Source organism: Euprymna scolopes, chromosome 8 (genome assembly GCF_053919585.1).
Source record: "Euprymna scolopes isolate OS-2025 chromosome 8, ASM5391958v1, whole genome shotgun sequence".
NCBI lineage: Eukaryota > Metazoa > Mollusca > Cephalopoda > Sepiida > Sepiolidae > Euprymna > Euprymna scolopes.
Genome location: NC_136489.1, coordinates 161,660,491 through 161,673,447, shown reverse-complemented (window position 1 = coordinate 161,673,447; position 12,957 = coordinate 161,660,491). Strand labels below are relative to the sequence as shown.

At 32.8% G+C, this 12,957-nt stretch overlaps 1 protein-coding gene across 1 annotated transcript in view; it reads right to left on the bottom strand.

Moving 5' to 3' along the window:
• LOC145283966 (multidrug resistance-associated protein 1-like) overlaps window positions 1-12,957 on the bottom strand; it is a 145,987-nt gene that overhangs the window by 47,265 nt on the left and 85,765 nt on the right. Inside the window, exons 13-16 of the mRNA XM_080133064.1 lie at window positions 11,714-11,798; window positions 7,334-7,400; window positions 5,399-5,525; window positions 2,391-2,567 (exon numbers count right to left, since the gene is read on the bottom strand). Of these exons, the coding sequence (XP_079989190.1) occupies window positions 2,391-2,567; window positions 5,399-5,525; window positions 7,334-7,400; window positions 11,714-11,798 (456 nt within the window). The remainder of the gene's footprint in view (window positions 1-2,390; window positions 2,568-5,398; window positions 5,526-7,333; window positions 7,401-11,713; window positions 11,799-12,957) is intronic.

Here is a 12,957-nt window from a genome sequence, read left to right as displayed (position 1 = left end):
TGTGCGTCATGAGTAAGTTGCTAGAATCTGTGTTAAATACAGAAGTAATCAAACATCTCAACAAAAATAACCTTCTTAGTGACACTCAATATGGTTTCCGTTCTGCTAGATCTACAGCAGATGTCCTTACAATTATATCGCATAGGATTAGCAAATCTCTCGACGGTGGCAATCTTTCTAGGGCAATTGCTCTTGACATATCTAAAGCCTTTGATAGGGTATGGCATAAAGGTTTACTTCATAAGATCGCTAGCTATGGTATAGCTGGAAAAGTCTTCTCAATTATTAAATCATTTCTTTCTGATAGGTTCATAAGAGTAGTAGTTGAGGGGCAAAAATCAGAAGCTCACAGTATTAATGCCGGTGTCCCTCAGGGATCCATCCTGGGCCCAACTCTTTTCCTGATCTACATTAATGATCTTCCAAATCATATCCTTACATCATTTGTAGACATTTATGCTGACGACACTACCATTTATGGTACCACATCTAAGACAGTAAACGAGCAAGTACTCTCCAATTCTCTCTCCTCTGATCTTGAGCATGTAGTACAATGGGGAAAGGAGTGGCTGGTTACTTTTAATGCATCTAAAACCAAGCTTCTCTCTTTACATCATCAACATTCTAATCCACATTTGTCATCAATTGAAATGAATGGCTCTCGTCTTCAGGAGGCCTCAAGTTTTGACAAGCTTCTGGGCTTGACCATTACTCCTGATCTTAAATGGAACACGTATATCAAATCTGTTGCCAAGGCCGCTGGAAAAATGGTGGGATCTTTCTATCGATCCAGTAGATATCTCACTGCTGATGCTATTCTCTATCTATATAAGAGCCAGGTACGTCCAAGGATGGAATACTGTTGCCACATCTGGGCAGGAGCTGCTAGAAAAGACTTGTCCTGCCTTGATAGAGTTCAAAATAGACTTCGTAGCCTCGTAGGAGATGTCCTTTTCTCCTCCTTACAACCTCTATCTCACAGAAGAGATGTTGCGAGTTTGTCTCTGATGTATCGTTATTTTCATGGAAAGTGTTCAACTGAGCTTCAATCTATGGTCCCCCCTCGCCAAACTTTCACAAGAAACACTCGTCTAGCTGTAAACACTATCAATAATTTCCCCCACTCTTTATCTGTGCCTAAACCTAAACATAGATTCCATGAACAAAGCTTCTTTCTTAGAACTGCACGCCTGTGGAATTGTCTTCCGTTTTCCTGCTTTCCGGCTGACTACAATATGGTTGTGTTCAAGTCTAAAGTAAATAAGTTCTTGATGAGCCGTTCCATATAAGTTATTAAATTTACCAAATTTTCATTACTAATGATTACTATATTGACCAACTTCTACTGTACACTCTTTAACCCTTATCCTTGAGTGGCCTCTGGGCCTTGATAATGTGGTGATGCCTTTGTAAAAAAAAAAAAAAAAAAAAAAAAAAACATACCGTAAACCCTAACAAAATATATTTTTAGCAAAACTATAAAAAACTGGAAGTATTTTTAGTTGGTAAAACTTCCCAACTTAATTTTCAGATCTAAATTTGTCGCTTGATCGACCAGTAAAGTAAGACCCATCTCCAATCTCTTTCATGTCGCACCATGCATGATTAAACACATTTGAATTTTTTATGTTTGAAGTTGATAGTACGTGATCACATTAAAATTTTATTTGAAATTTTCTTCTTTTTTTTTTACTCACTGTGTGAGCCAAAATAAGGGGGGATAGTAAAAAAAAAAAAATCAATGGGAAAATTTGGAACTTTTTTTATATATATATATATATATATATATATATATATATATTTGCATGCAAAATCCGATCCTGCATTTTGCTAATCCCTACCATCTGATGAGAAGGAAAGTATTTCTTCGAAACTCTGCGGATTAAGGACTATCCACTTATCTAGTGTTTCCTTTTCAGATTAAATGTTTTTAACTCATTTCAAAGTGTTTTTTGACATGTTTTATTAACTGTTTGCTCATATATATATATATATATATATATATATATATATATATATATATATATATATATATATATATATATAGTGATGAGATGAAAGTAGGTGGACAGCATTGTACATTACAATGCTGTCCACCTACTTTCATCTCATCACATATATATACACACACACACACACTCCTAGAAATTTGTTTTTCTGTGTATTGATATTCATATTAAAAACCCTTTTTTCTATTTATTTAAAAAGAAAATAGAACTTATCTAGGGATTGTGGAATTGCATTCATCTGCAAAAGATCTAGCTAATTTGCATATTCTTTTAAATATTCATATTAATTGATTCCCTATCAGTTAGCAAATCCAAGATCTATTTTCTATCTTTTACTTACGACCAAAAATGATACAATATAAAATAAATAGCTAATCTTACTTTTTCGCCAATTTCTGTCATATCTCCTCCAGGTAAAATTTGTAAATCTGCTTTTAAGGCACAAGCTTCAAGTACGGTGTCATAACGTTGCCTATCATAGGTTTTACCAAACAGAATGTTATCCCTTAAGGTTTTGTTCTGAATCCAGGCTTCTTGAGGCACATAAGCGATGGAACCCTGAAAGAAAAGAAAACAGTAAAAGATGAAAAAAAAAATAAAGAAAGAAACACTCATGGAAGTAGAAAGTTTTTAAGCTAAAATCACTGTATTTATATATCTATATATCTATAAAAGTGAACGTGTGTGTGTGTGTGTGCGTGTACACATTTCTCTATGCAATAACTGTCAATTTTTAGTATACAGACTCGAAATTTGATATACAGGGTACTGAGATTTGGGAAAATCGATGTGATCGGGTTTCGGCCAGAAATTTCGCTGTTAAGGGGGTCAAATTTCAACGATTTGACCTTTGAGAACTCTACCAAACTCCTCTAACAATTTTGGGTCTAAACACTTAAAATTTTAGATATTGGTTCCTTGGACATGGATCTAACTTAATAACTTGATTTGAGCCAAAAACAATATTAAGGGGTCATAATAAGGGTCAAAGTTAAAAAAAAATTACCGTTTTTTTTGCTCAGCATACACCCCCAAACACCCGGGCAACCATTGCTAGTATATATATATATATATATATATATATATATATATATATATATACAGTGTCTAGGCTTTAACGCCTGCACACTTTTGCACTGTATTGTTTTAATCTAATTTCTGAAATGTGACGATTAACTCATTCTCAAAAACTTTTCAGCAATGGAGAGGTGGATGCTGGCTCCCTCCTGTTTTTTAACTCATATCTAATAACCCGTGTTATTCGGGGCCTTCGACGATATTTGATTTATTTTAACATAATTGGATTACTTATTTTAACCACAGCAGATTGGATTATTACCAAACTTTATTGTGAATTGAGTGATTGAAATTCCGAAGACAAAAGTTTGTTTGTTCTGTTTTACGGCATATCAAACACTTGGGTCATTTAATGCTGAAAGGTTAGTTATGTTGTGTTATATATTGGTTTGTTCTTAAGGTTTTTTTTGGGGGGGGGGGTCTTTCCTTATATTTTATTGTATATTTTAATCTCTTTCAGAAAATTGATAATTTTTTGGGGATCAATCTTGTTTAATATTGTTTTTAGATTGTTTTCTTGGTAATACTTTGTTCGGATTTGTTCAAGGTCAATGCAGTTTGTCAGTATATGGTGTATGGTGTAGGGTTCTTGACACGTTATACAGTTTGGTGTCTCCTCCCCTTTTAGTAGATGTGAGTGGGTGATGTGAGTGTGACCTATTCGCAGTCTGGTCATTACTACCTCTTCCTTTCTTGTTAACTTTTTTGGTGTCTCCCGTTCCAATATTTAGTGTTATTTGGAATAATTTGTTTTTTGTACATGAGCTCCAGTTTTCTTGCCATTTTCTCTTCAAATATGTGTTTATTTTAGTCTTTAGGTCTGTATAGGGAATTTTTCCACTTATGTGGTTTTGTTGCAGAGTTTCCTTTGCTGCCTTATCTACTTGTTCATTCATGTAGATGCCGATATGGCTTGGTATCCAGCCGAAGACAAAAGACTTTATTTCTTGATCTTGCTAAAAAACTTCACTGCACTCTGGAATTACCTACACCAGTTAGTTTTTCATTTTTATTAATTTTTACAAACTTTTTTTTTTTTGCATTTTATAACCACCGTCATATAATGCAGTTTTTAGCTACTCTATGCTAATTTGCTAACGTATTTATTTTCTCTGCAGAGAAGTATTTTGCATTCTTTGAAACTCCATGGAATAAGGATTAATTATCTGAGCTATTCTGTCAAAAAAATAAATTTTAAATGTAAATTTTAATTTACAGTTTTTATTAATGTTTCTGTGTATAATATATTTGTTTATAAGAAAAGATACTATTGAGGTATAGATTCTCAAATTTTGTATCTAGAATAGTACTTTGAATTGAAATATATATTAAGTTATATCTTGAGGTTTCAAATCCTTTCAGATTCAGAACATTTACTCTAAAAATATACTGTCAGGTTTGAAATCTACTTGCATTTATATATGCACTAGCATTTTAGCCCGGAGTTGCCTGGGTGTTTGGAGGTGTATGTCGAGCAAAAAAAAAAAAAAAAAAAAAAAAAAAAAAAAAAAAAAAAAAAAAAAAAAAAAAAGCGATCAATTTTTTAAAAAACCTTTACCCCTATTATGACCCCTTAAGATCTGTTTGGGGCTCAAATCAAGTTATTAAGTTAGATCCATGTCCAAGGAACCTATATCTAAAATTTCAAGCGTTTAGACCCAAAATTGGCAGAGGAGTTTGGTAGAGTTCTCAATCAAATTGTTGAACTTTGACCCCTTAACAGCCAAATTTCTGTTCGAAAACAGATTACAAAGATTTTCCCAAATCTCAGTACCCTGTATATCAAATTTCGAGTCTCTAGACTTAAAATTGACAGAGTTATTGTGTAGGGAAATGTACAGACACACGTTCACTTTTCTAGATATATAGATAGATATCTATCAAATACAATAGAGACAGTTTTCCAGCCTTTCTTTTAGCAGAAAAGCTTTAATAAAAGGTACACATTTAAAACTATTCAGTAAGTTTAGGCAAATATTGATATATGTTCTTAAAAAATAATGTAATTCATGGAAATTAGACTCCCTGCTAATTATACAAAAAATACATTCTCATCTTGTTATATTCATTAGGTGCCTATTTTCAAATGTTGGAATTTTTTTAGCCAAAGATTAGATTATAACACTCAAGAGAATACTAATTATCAATCCTGATTTCAATTGCCAAAACAAAAATTCTTTAGCATTTTATTTTTATTCTCGAAATCTGATTTTGCAAATTATTTCGCAGCTTCTAACAAGAGATTTTTTTTTTTATAACATTCAAAAATCATTCAGAGTTTTAAAGAAAAGTTTTTTTTAATTAAAATGTACCTGAATATCTACAGATCCATTGATTCTTTCCATTTCTCCAAGAATGGCAGACAGAAGAGAAGACTTTCCAGTACCAACCTGGCCAACAATCGCTATCAGCTTATTCAATGGAAAATCTAAATTGATGCTAGAAATTTAAAAAAAAAAAAAAAAAAAAAAAAAAATCATGCAATCATCAATCAGCTTTTCATTTTGTAAATCAGAAAGTTTATATCAATTCTTTAGTGCTTTTATAAAGAAATAAAAACAAACACAAAAGATAAATTCCATAATCTAAATTTAAGTGCAATTAACCAAAACTATTCAGATACATGTAAATTGCTTTCAGTGTAACGCTTGAAATAAAAAGAACGCCGAATGATTTAAGATATTTTGTTCCCGTTACATTGGGGGGTGGGGGTAGAAAGGTTATTCGCATTGTCTGACCATCTACTAGTTGGTCGGTTGTGTACAAATCCCAAGAACAATAGGAGCCTTTCTATCATGTCTAAAAGTGACACAATGTTCAACGAGCGAGATCGAAGATGCGCCGCTATACAATTCACACTCTACCGATCCAAGTTATGACAACAGAACCATTGCCAGCACCCATAAAATGTAGATCCGGACGGTTCAACGCTTAAGGGCATAGCTTAACGCATCGGACAAGCACACTTATGCTCTTTGGTGTAATTTCAAGCGAGGACCACATCATGCCACCTCACAAGTCGGCTTGAAAGTCAACACTAAAGTATACTTTAATGTGCTGAAGAGTGTGGTTATCCCCTGGTGCAATTAAGTGGCCACTGGCAGACCTTGGGTGTGACAGCAAGACTCGGCACCAGTTCACAAGTCCAAAGAGGCTCAGGCTTGGTTTCAGAAGGAGTGCCACGACTTTGTACCCTTTGTTCTAAAGAATTTCGATATTCGTACGTTTGTGCAAATCAGACGTAGAACCAATCTTTCGTAGCGTATCCATCAATTTATTTCATTTTTAATTTATACTAGCTAGCTACAATATGCTTAACATGATATTTTAATTTATGCAGATTGCATATGTATTATAGAATCAATCCTCTTAAATATTATATATATTACAAGGAATAATTTGGCTAGTGGACCGATTTGAAAAAAAAAAAAAAAAATGAAAAGATAATATTGTTCATCAAATTTCGTCTATTTACAATATCACGTCTGCTGATATTTGAACGTGACGATTAATGTCCTGGAAATGTCACTTGATGAGTTTAGTTTTAAAATATGCAAAGAAATGATTTGCCTCAATTTTAAATGGTACCCCTTTTATTGTTAATTGAACTCATTGATAAAAAAAATTTAAATAAAATGGTGAGGTACACCTGTGTTTGATTAGAGGATCATTTGATCTGTAGTCGAATGCTCTACTACTGAGCTACATCTTCAGATGTCGATTTTGTATATATTTTTTTTTTAAGAAATGATTTGCAAAGATTTTATCTCCCTTGCTGGTGTAATGTAAAATATTCCCCTGTAAAAACTTTATAAGAAAAAAAAAAATAAATAAATAAAAAATATTTTTAGAGTTGGATTTTTTTCAATACTTACCAGATGAATTTATGTACAAAACATATCTAAGAACACTGCCAGACATATAAATTAGGTCAGTTTAAAATTTTGCTGTTTCAGAACTTATGAGGAAAGAACTCCCACATACACAAAGTGACTTTTCTATAATACTTTCTTTCAATTTTGTAAAGCATGATCATATTCAGTTATATATACTTATTTGATTATGTATTTTAAAATAGAAAATCCAGTTTATTAAGTGATAACAGAATTCAAAATATAACAGTTAAGAGACCAGACATTATTTTTTTTTTTTAATGAATATATTAAAATTCAAATTTTTCATACATAAAGAGCCTTCATCAGGAACAAAACTAAAATTAAATTCTAGAAAACAGAAAATGTACTTACTTTCTTAAAAGAGGTGGCGAGGATTTTCCCCAGGAAAATTCACCATTCTTTATTCTTACTGCAGTATCTGAAGACAAAGATTCGCAGCAGTTAATATCAAGTTCCTGAATTTTTGAGATGAGGATTGGTTATTCGTAGTATTTGGATACATCAGATTACTGTTTTCATCTTTAGTGTGATTTTCACAATGTATCGGTCAACATAACTGCTGACCTTCTTTAGGTGTATCTAAATGGAGAATGTTTCTATTGAACTTGGGAATTTGGACGAAATTTCGAATGGAACCCTTACTTCATGGGGGTACATGCTCTTGTTCCGTCGGTCATGTCTAGATAGAATTTCTAAGTAATTCGCAAATCTATTTTCCAGTTGCCGAAGCTGAGGATTGAACCTTCGACTGTCAGGAAAAGGTCACTGATTTTTCCAAGTGCTCTAATCACTGTGCCACAGGTCCTTGTGGACAGTACTAGTATGAATTTGAAACATTGTGAAAATCAAACATTGAACAGGAAATAGAAACAAACAGATTCGCATTTTGCTAGAGGAATTCTATTTTATGTACATCGATTGCTTTTGAATAATTATTAACTTTACAACGGAGGAATGGCATAATATTGTACGAATGCATTATACCTCAAAGAGTTGCTGTGCAAAATCAATACAACTTAAAAATCCAGAGTTAAATGAAATGTTTAAGAAATGGAAATTTGGAGCAACATAGGTGTGTGTGGTATGATTAGCACGAGAGGTACTTTAAGTCAAACTTCATAAATTGAAATTGTAACCGTTTTTCTAAGATAACAAATATGGACCAAATATTGTACCCAAATAGCTGCCAGTCAATTGAAAAGATTAGCCTCGTTTGGAAATAAGTCAGTCACAAAGTACATGCAGATTAAAGAGGAGAATTGTAAGAGTTTAAAGATTGAACAGTTTTTCCAGAGCTGTGTTTGAAAGAGGGATTGTGATGAAGGTTTTTGTTTTTTTTCTTTCTGACAGCTTTTTTTTTTTCCATTTTTTTTTTAGTGAATTATTTCAGTCTGTAACTCATCACATTGATGGAGTTACATGTGCACTGCTAGTCTGTAGAAGCAAAATGTAATTCATACATCCACATTTGGTTGAAAATAATGGGACTTTGAAAATTATTAACAAAAAATGTTTTTAATTTTTATTCAAATACTCAAACATTCCCGATTTCCTGTAACCTGGTTGAACTAATTTCCTGTAACCTGGTTGAACTAATTCGTTCAATCAAATGAATATAATGGCATAAATAAAGCAGGAATTTATTCAAACACGCCTTGTACGTATTAGTTCAGTATCTGAGGAGATGCCAGAAATCTCCAGAGTACAACTGTCTGTTTTTTATATTCAGTATGCCGCTATCCAAAATTAACAAATATTTTTTAATCATTTACATCATAATTCAGGTCATAAAGGGTTAACAATGCAAAGAAGAAATGCAAAAAAAAAAAAAAAACCTTTATTCTTTGTTTGAGACAATGATGCCAATATCAGTTTTGTGGATCTAATTTTGCAATGTGAGAACAAAACTACCAAGAAAAACCTGTTCAGAGTAAATGTGACTCGTGGCTCAGATGGTGTATATCAGCACAATAATACAGAGACCATGCCAGAATCTGGTTACATGATGGCCTCAAGTTAAGATTAGTTGAGATCAAATACAATAGTGCAACAATAGTCACAATAATGGATATTGGACTAGAAACCAAGCACTGTATCCATCCTCTCCAATTTTCAGTTTTGACAATTATGATAGGGTGAATTGTTTTGCATTAATTTAAAAATAAAGAAAAAAAATACAAGAAAATATAATGGTCAAGCATCATATTGTGATGTAGCTGGGTTGGACAAAGTTTCTCGTCAGCCTAGAGAAAAACTTGCAACAAAATCGTTTCTTAAAAAAAAAATATTTTATATCTTGCTTCTTGTTGCACACTTCAATCTGCAGACAGGAGGGGAGAGAGCATAACAGAAGTGGATTTTACCAACAATTCGTGGCTGTTGCCACTTTTGACTGACTTGCTTCTCTTCCACCTCACTTGTTTATATCAACCTGTTCTCTCGCAGATGTTTAATCATAGCAGCTGTGAGGTCAACTATTTGACCTAATCACCTTTGGCGATGTCAGTTTTGACAAGTCCATACTGATCACTGTACTTTAGCCTGCAGTCTGCACTGCATGCGTGCACAGTCTGAATACGCAACACTATAAAGATCATAATCTTTAAATGCAAAACAAGTTATGACTATATATCTAAATATGGCAAATAAGAAACATATCTAAATGGAAATATACGTTTATGAATTTTTTTAAAAGCATCCAGATTTTTATATCAGCAATACAACTGAAATAGAAAAATGACTGCAAGCATTGTTCAAATAAAAAAAAAAGTCTCAACTTAAAATTGTAGATCAATAAAAAAAAAAAATGCTTGTTAAAAGTCAACAAATCAATTTTTTAAATATATCGTTATAAACAAAAACAATATTACATACTTATTGTCATGTTGAAAATAGTAATATATACAAAAATTACAAAAATGCATCAAGTACAACAACTGCTATTGTGTTTCTATTAAAAAAAAAAAAAAAAAAAAAAAAAAAAAAAAAAAAAAGAAGAAGAAGTTTATTGCTATGGACAACAAATATTGAAGCCATGACAAAAGTCATCTAAAATATTCCATTTGGAATTATCTCCCCTACATACAGCCTCCTACTGCCTACTTCATAACATCTAAGAAAAATGCGATTTCTCCAATTTTCCGTAAAAATTACTTTTAACTATAAATAACTTTCTACACAATTTTACGTAATTTTTTTTTATATATTACTATTTTCAACATGGCAATTAAGTATGTAATGTTTTTTGATTAAAACGACAAAAAACATCCATCTATTGACCGCATCTTACCGGCAGAAATGTTAATTTATTCTCAATAATTAATAACTCAAATTGTAGAAAAGAGTGCTTCTTCATTATAAAAGCGAAAATTAAAAATATTGAATTTCAAGTAAAAACCAATGGTATCTACTTGTCGTGTCACAGTAATGAACATATCCAAAAATTATGAAAAACAATGTAGGAAATTATTGAAAACAGTTTTCCAAGACAATTAACAAAAATTGAGTTTTGATAAATTATTGGAATTATCAAGGTTGGTTGGTTGTTTTTGTTTTACGGCATATCAACCCTTTTCGGGTTATTTAATGCCGAATCCAAAGATTCGGAAGAAAAAATTTTTTAATAGAATATATTTGTTGTTTTCACGTCGGTTTCTATTTAACCCATAGTTGGGACCCTAACAGGTACTACCACTCCGGGTCAGAGTGGACCTGGGAGCAATGGTAATTAAAGGGTGGCTCCACACTCCCAAAAGCCCACAAGCTGGGGCCTCACCACTGGATATAGTTTAAGGTCATATCCAGGACACCCATTGAGGGACTTTTACCCTCTGGAGGGGGGCAGTTGGCGTATTCTAATGCCCCACCGACAGGGCCAAAAATTATCAAGGAGTCACTAACGAGGTGCCCTCTGATTGCATGAAAAACAACCAATCATACACCTCCCTTTTTAGATTCCTCCTAACCCCTCGAGAGCGGTTATTTCCAATTCTCTTCCTCTTCTGCTAGTTAAAGCCTAGAAGACAATGTGTTTTTCAAACTTCTCCGCCATTCATACCGGACACGTGAGAGAAGTTTCAACAGCAATTGCAGCACCAAGGAATTGAAGGCTTCCCCTTTTTTTTTTTTTTTTTACCTAAACCCAGCCAAACTCCACAGGAAACAAACAACGTTAAAAGGACAAACAATAAGTTCCGCAAAGCGACTGCTTTTGCAAAGAAACATTTCTTCCTTCTCTTTCCTATTAATACAAGTTTTCTTATGACAACTTCACTTGTGTTGTGTTTATGCCTTCTTGTCGATGTCACATTTTTGTTACCGTCTATGGTTGGGAAAATCCCAATAAAATTGGCCAAAGATTTTCAAAGTTTTCAGAAAGTAATTACCTCCCTTGTTATAATTCAACTTTTTTTTTCTTTTTTTTTTTTAAAAGGAAAACTCAATTTTCGCTAATTGTCTTTGAAAACCATTTTCATTAATTTTCTACCTAACCATTTTTCATAATGTTTGGATATGTTCATTACTATGACATAATTAAGTAGATAGCATTAGTTTTACTTGAAACTCAATATTCTGATTTTTGAATTTCGTTATTATAAACGAATATTTAGAGATTTAAACAGAATGAGAATCAGCAATTTAGTAGGGAATCAGGGAAAAATATTGGAATCGTCCCATCACTACTAAAATTCTCTTCTATGCATTTCTGTAGAATCGCATGAGAATACTCACCATTGGATGAGAAGTTATAATTAACATAAGTCGTAAGTTCATCCTCAGACAAATATTTGGTCAGTCGTGTGATTGCTACCTGAGCCTAAGAGACAAGAGAATTTATTAAATACATTAGAGATTTCAAATAATTGCAGAAATAAGAAAAATTATACAAAACTAGATCTACCCAGTGTTAAATTCCTTAAAAACAAAAAAAATGAAAAGAAACTGGAAAGAAACTGAAACCTGTGCATGTGAGTATTAATTTTTTTTTTTTTTAATAAAATACTCCAAAACCTAAAGACAGCGAGTCAAGTACAATAACCATTAAGCCAGCTTAACAAAATCTTTAAAGTGTTTTCAGACCTACTTATTCTTAATATAAGGAAATTGTCATGTGAACCATTCATGCCTGCGCATTCATGAAACGGTTAATAAACATAAAATTTGATGACCCACCTCACGTATCAAGTTTTTTTCAATTTTGACCTCCTTCGCAGCACTTTTTTCAGATGAAAATGGATTCAAGTTTTTCATGTCTGAATACCCTATATACCAAATTTCAAGTCTGTAGATCAAAAATTCGTTGAGTATATAGGTTGAGAGTTATCCTCTCATACACACGCACATTCTCACTTTCGTAGACATACTAGCAGGCCACCTGGCATTGCCTAGTGGTAAAATACGCATAAATACTGTATTTTAACTAATGCAGAATACTTGGATTATAAACAGAAATACTATAGGTATTAAACACACAAGCTCCTTCAGTCTTTGACTGACTATGGATACCCATGAAGGGGTGCCTGTGTGTGAAATTTTTGTGGCAGGAGGTGCGCAATCTTCAACCACACCTCTCCTGACTCGACATTGTTAAATACCAGTGACAAGTGAAGTATATGTACAGGACAACTGGAAACAAATGCCGAGATAAGCGGAGAGCAGAGCACATACAGCACCTAGAATTCCCAAATGATCACCCATCTGGTACTAACCAGGCTTAACGTTAGTTAACTTCAGTGATCTAATGAGAATCGATGTGCCAACGTGATTATGCTGTATGTATGTAGGTAGGTATTAAACGTAACGTTAAATCGCATTTAAAAAAAAAAAACAAAAACAAAGGCATGCATGGAAGTATTATGTATTTTCCAAACAGTTCACTTCTTGTAAGTGAAAAAAAAAAAAAAAAAAATACTCAAGCTGGGATTGAAACCAAAACCTAAAGACAGCGAGTCAAGAACAATCATTACACCAGCTCG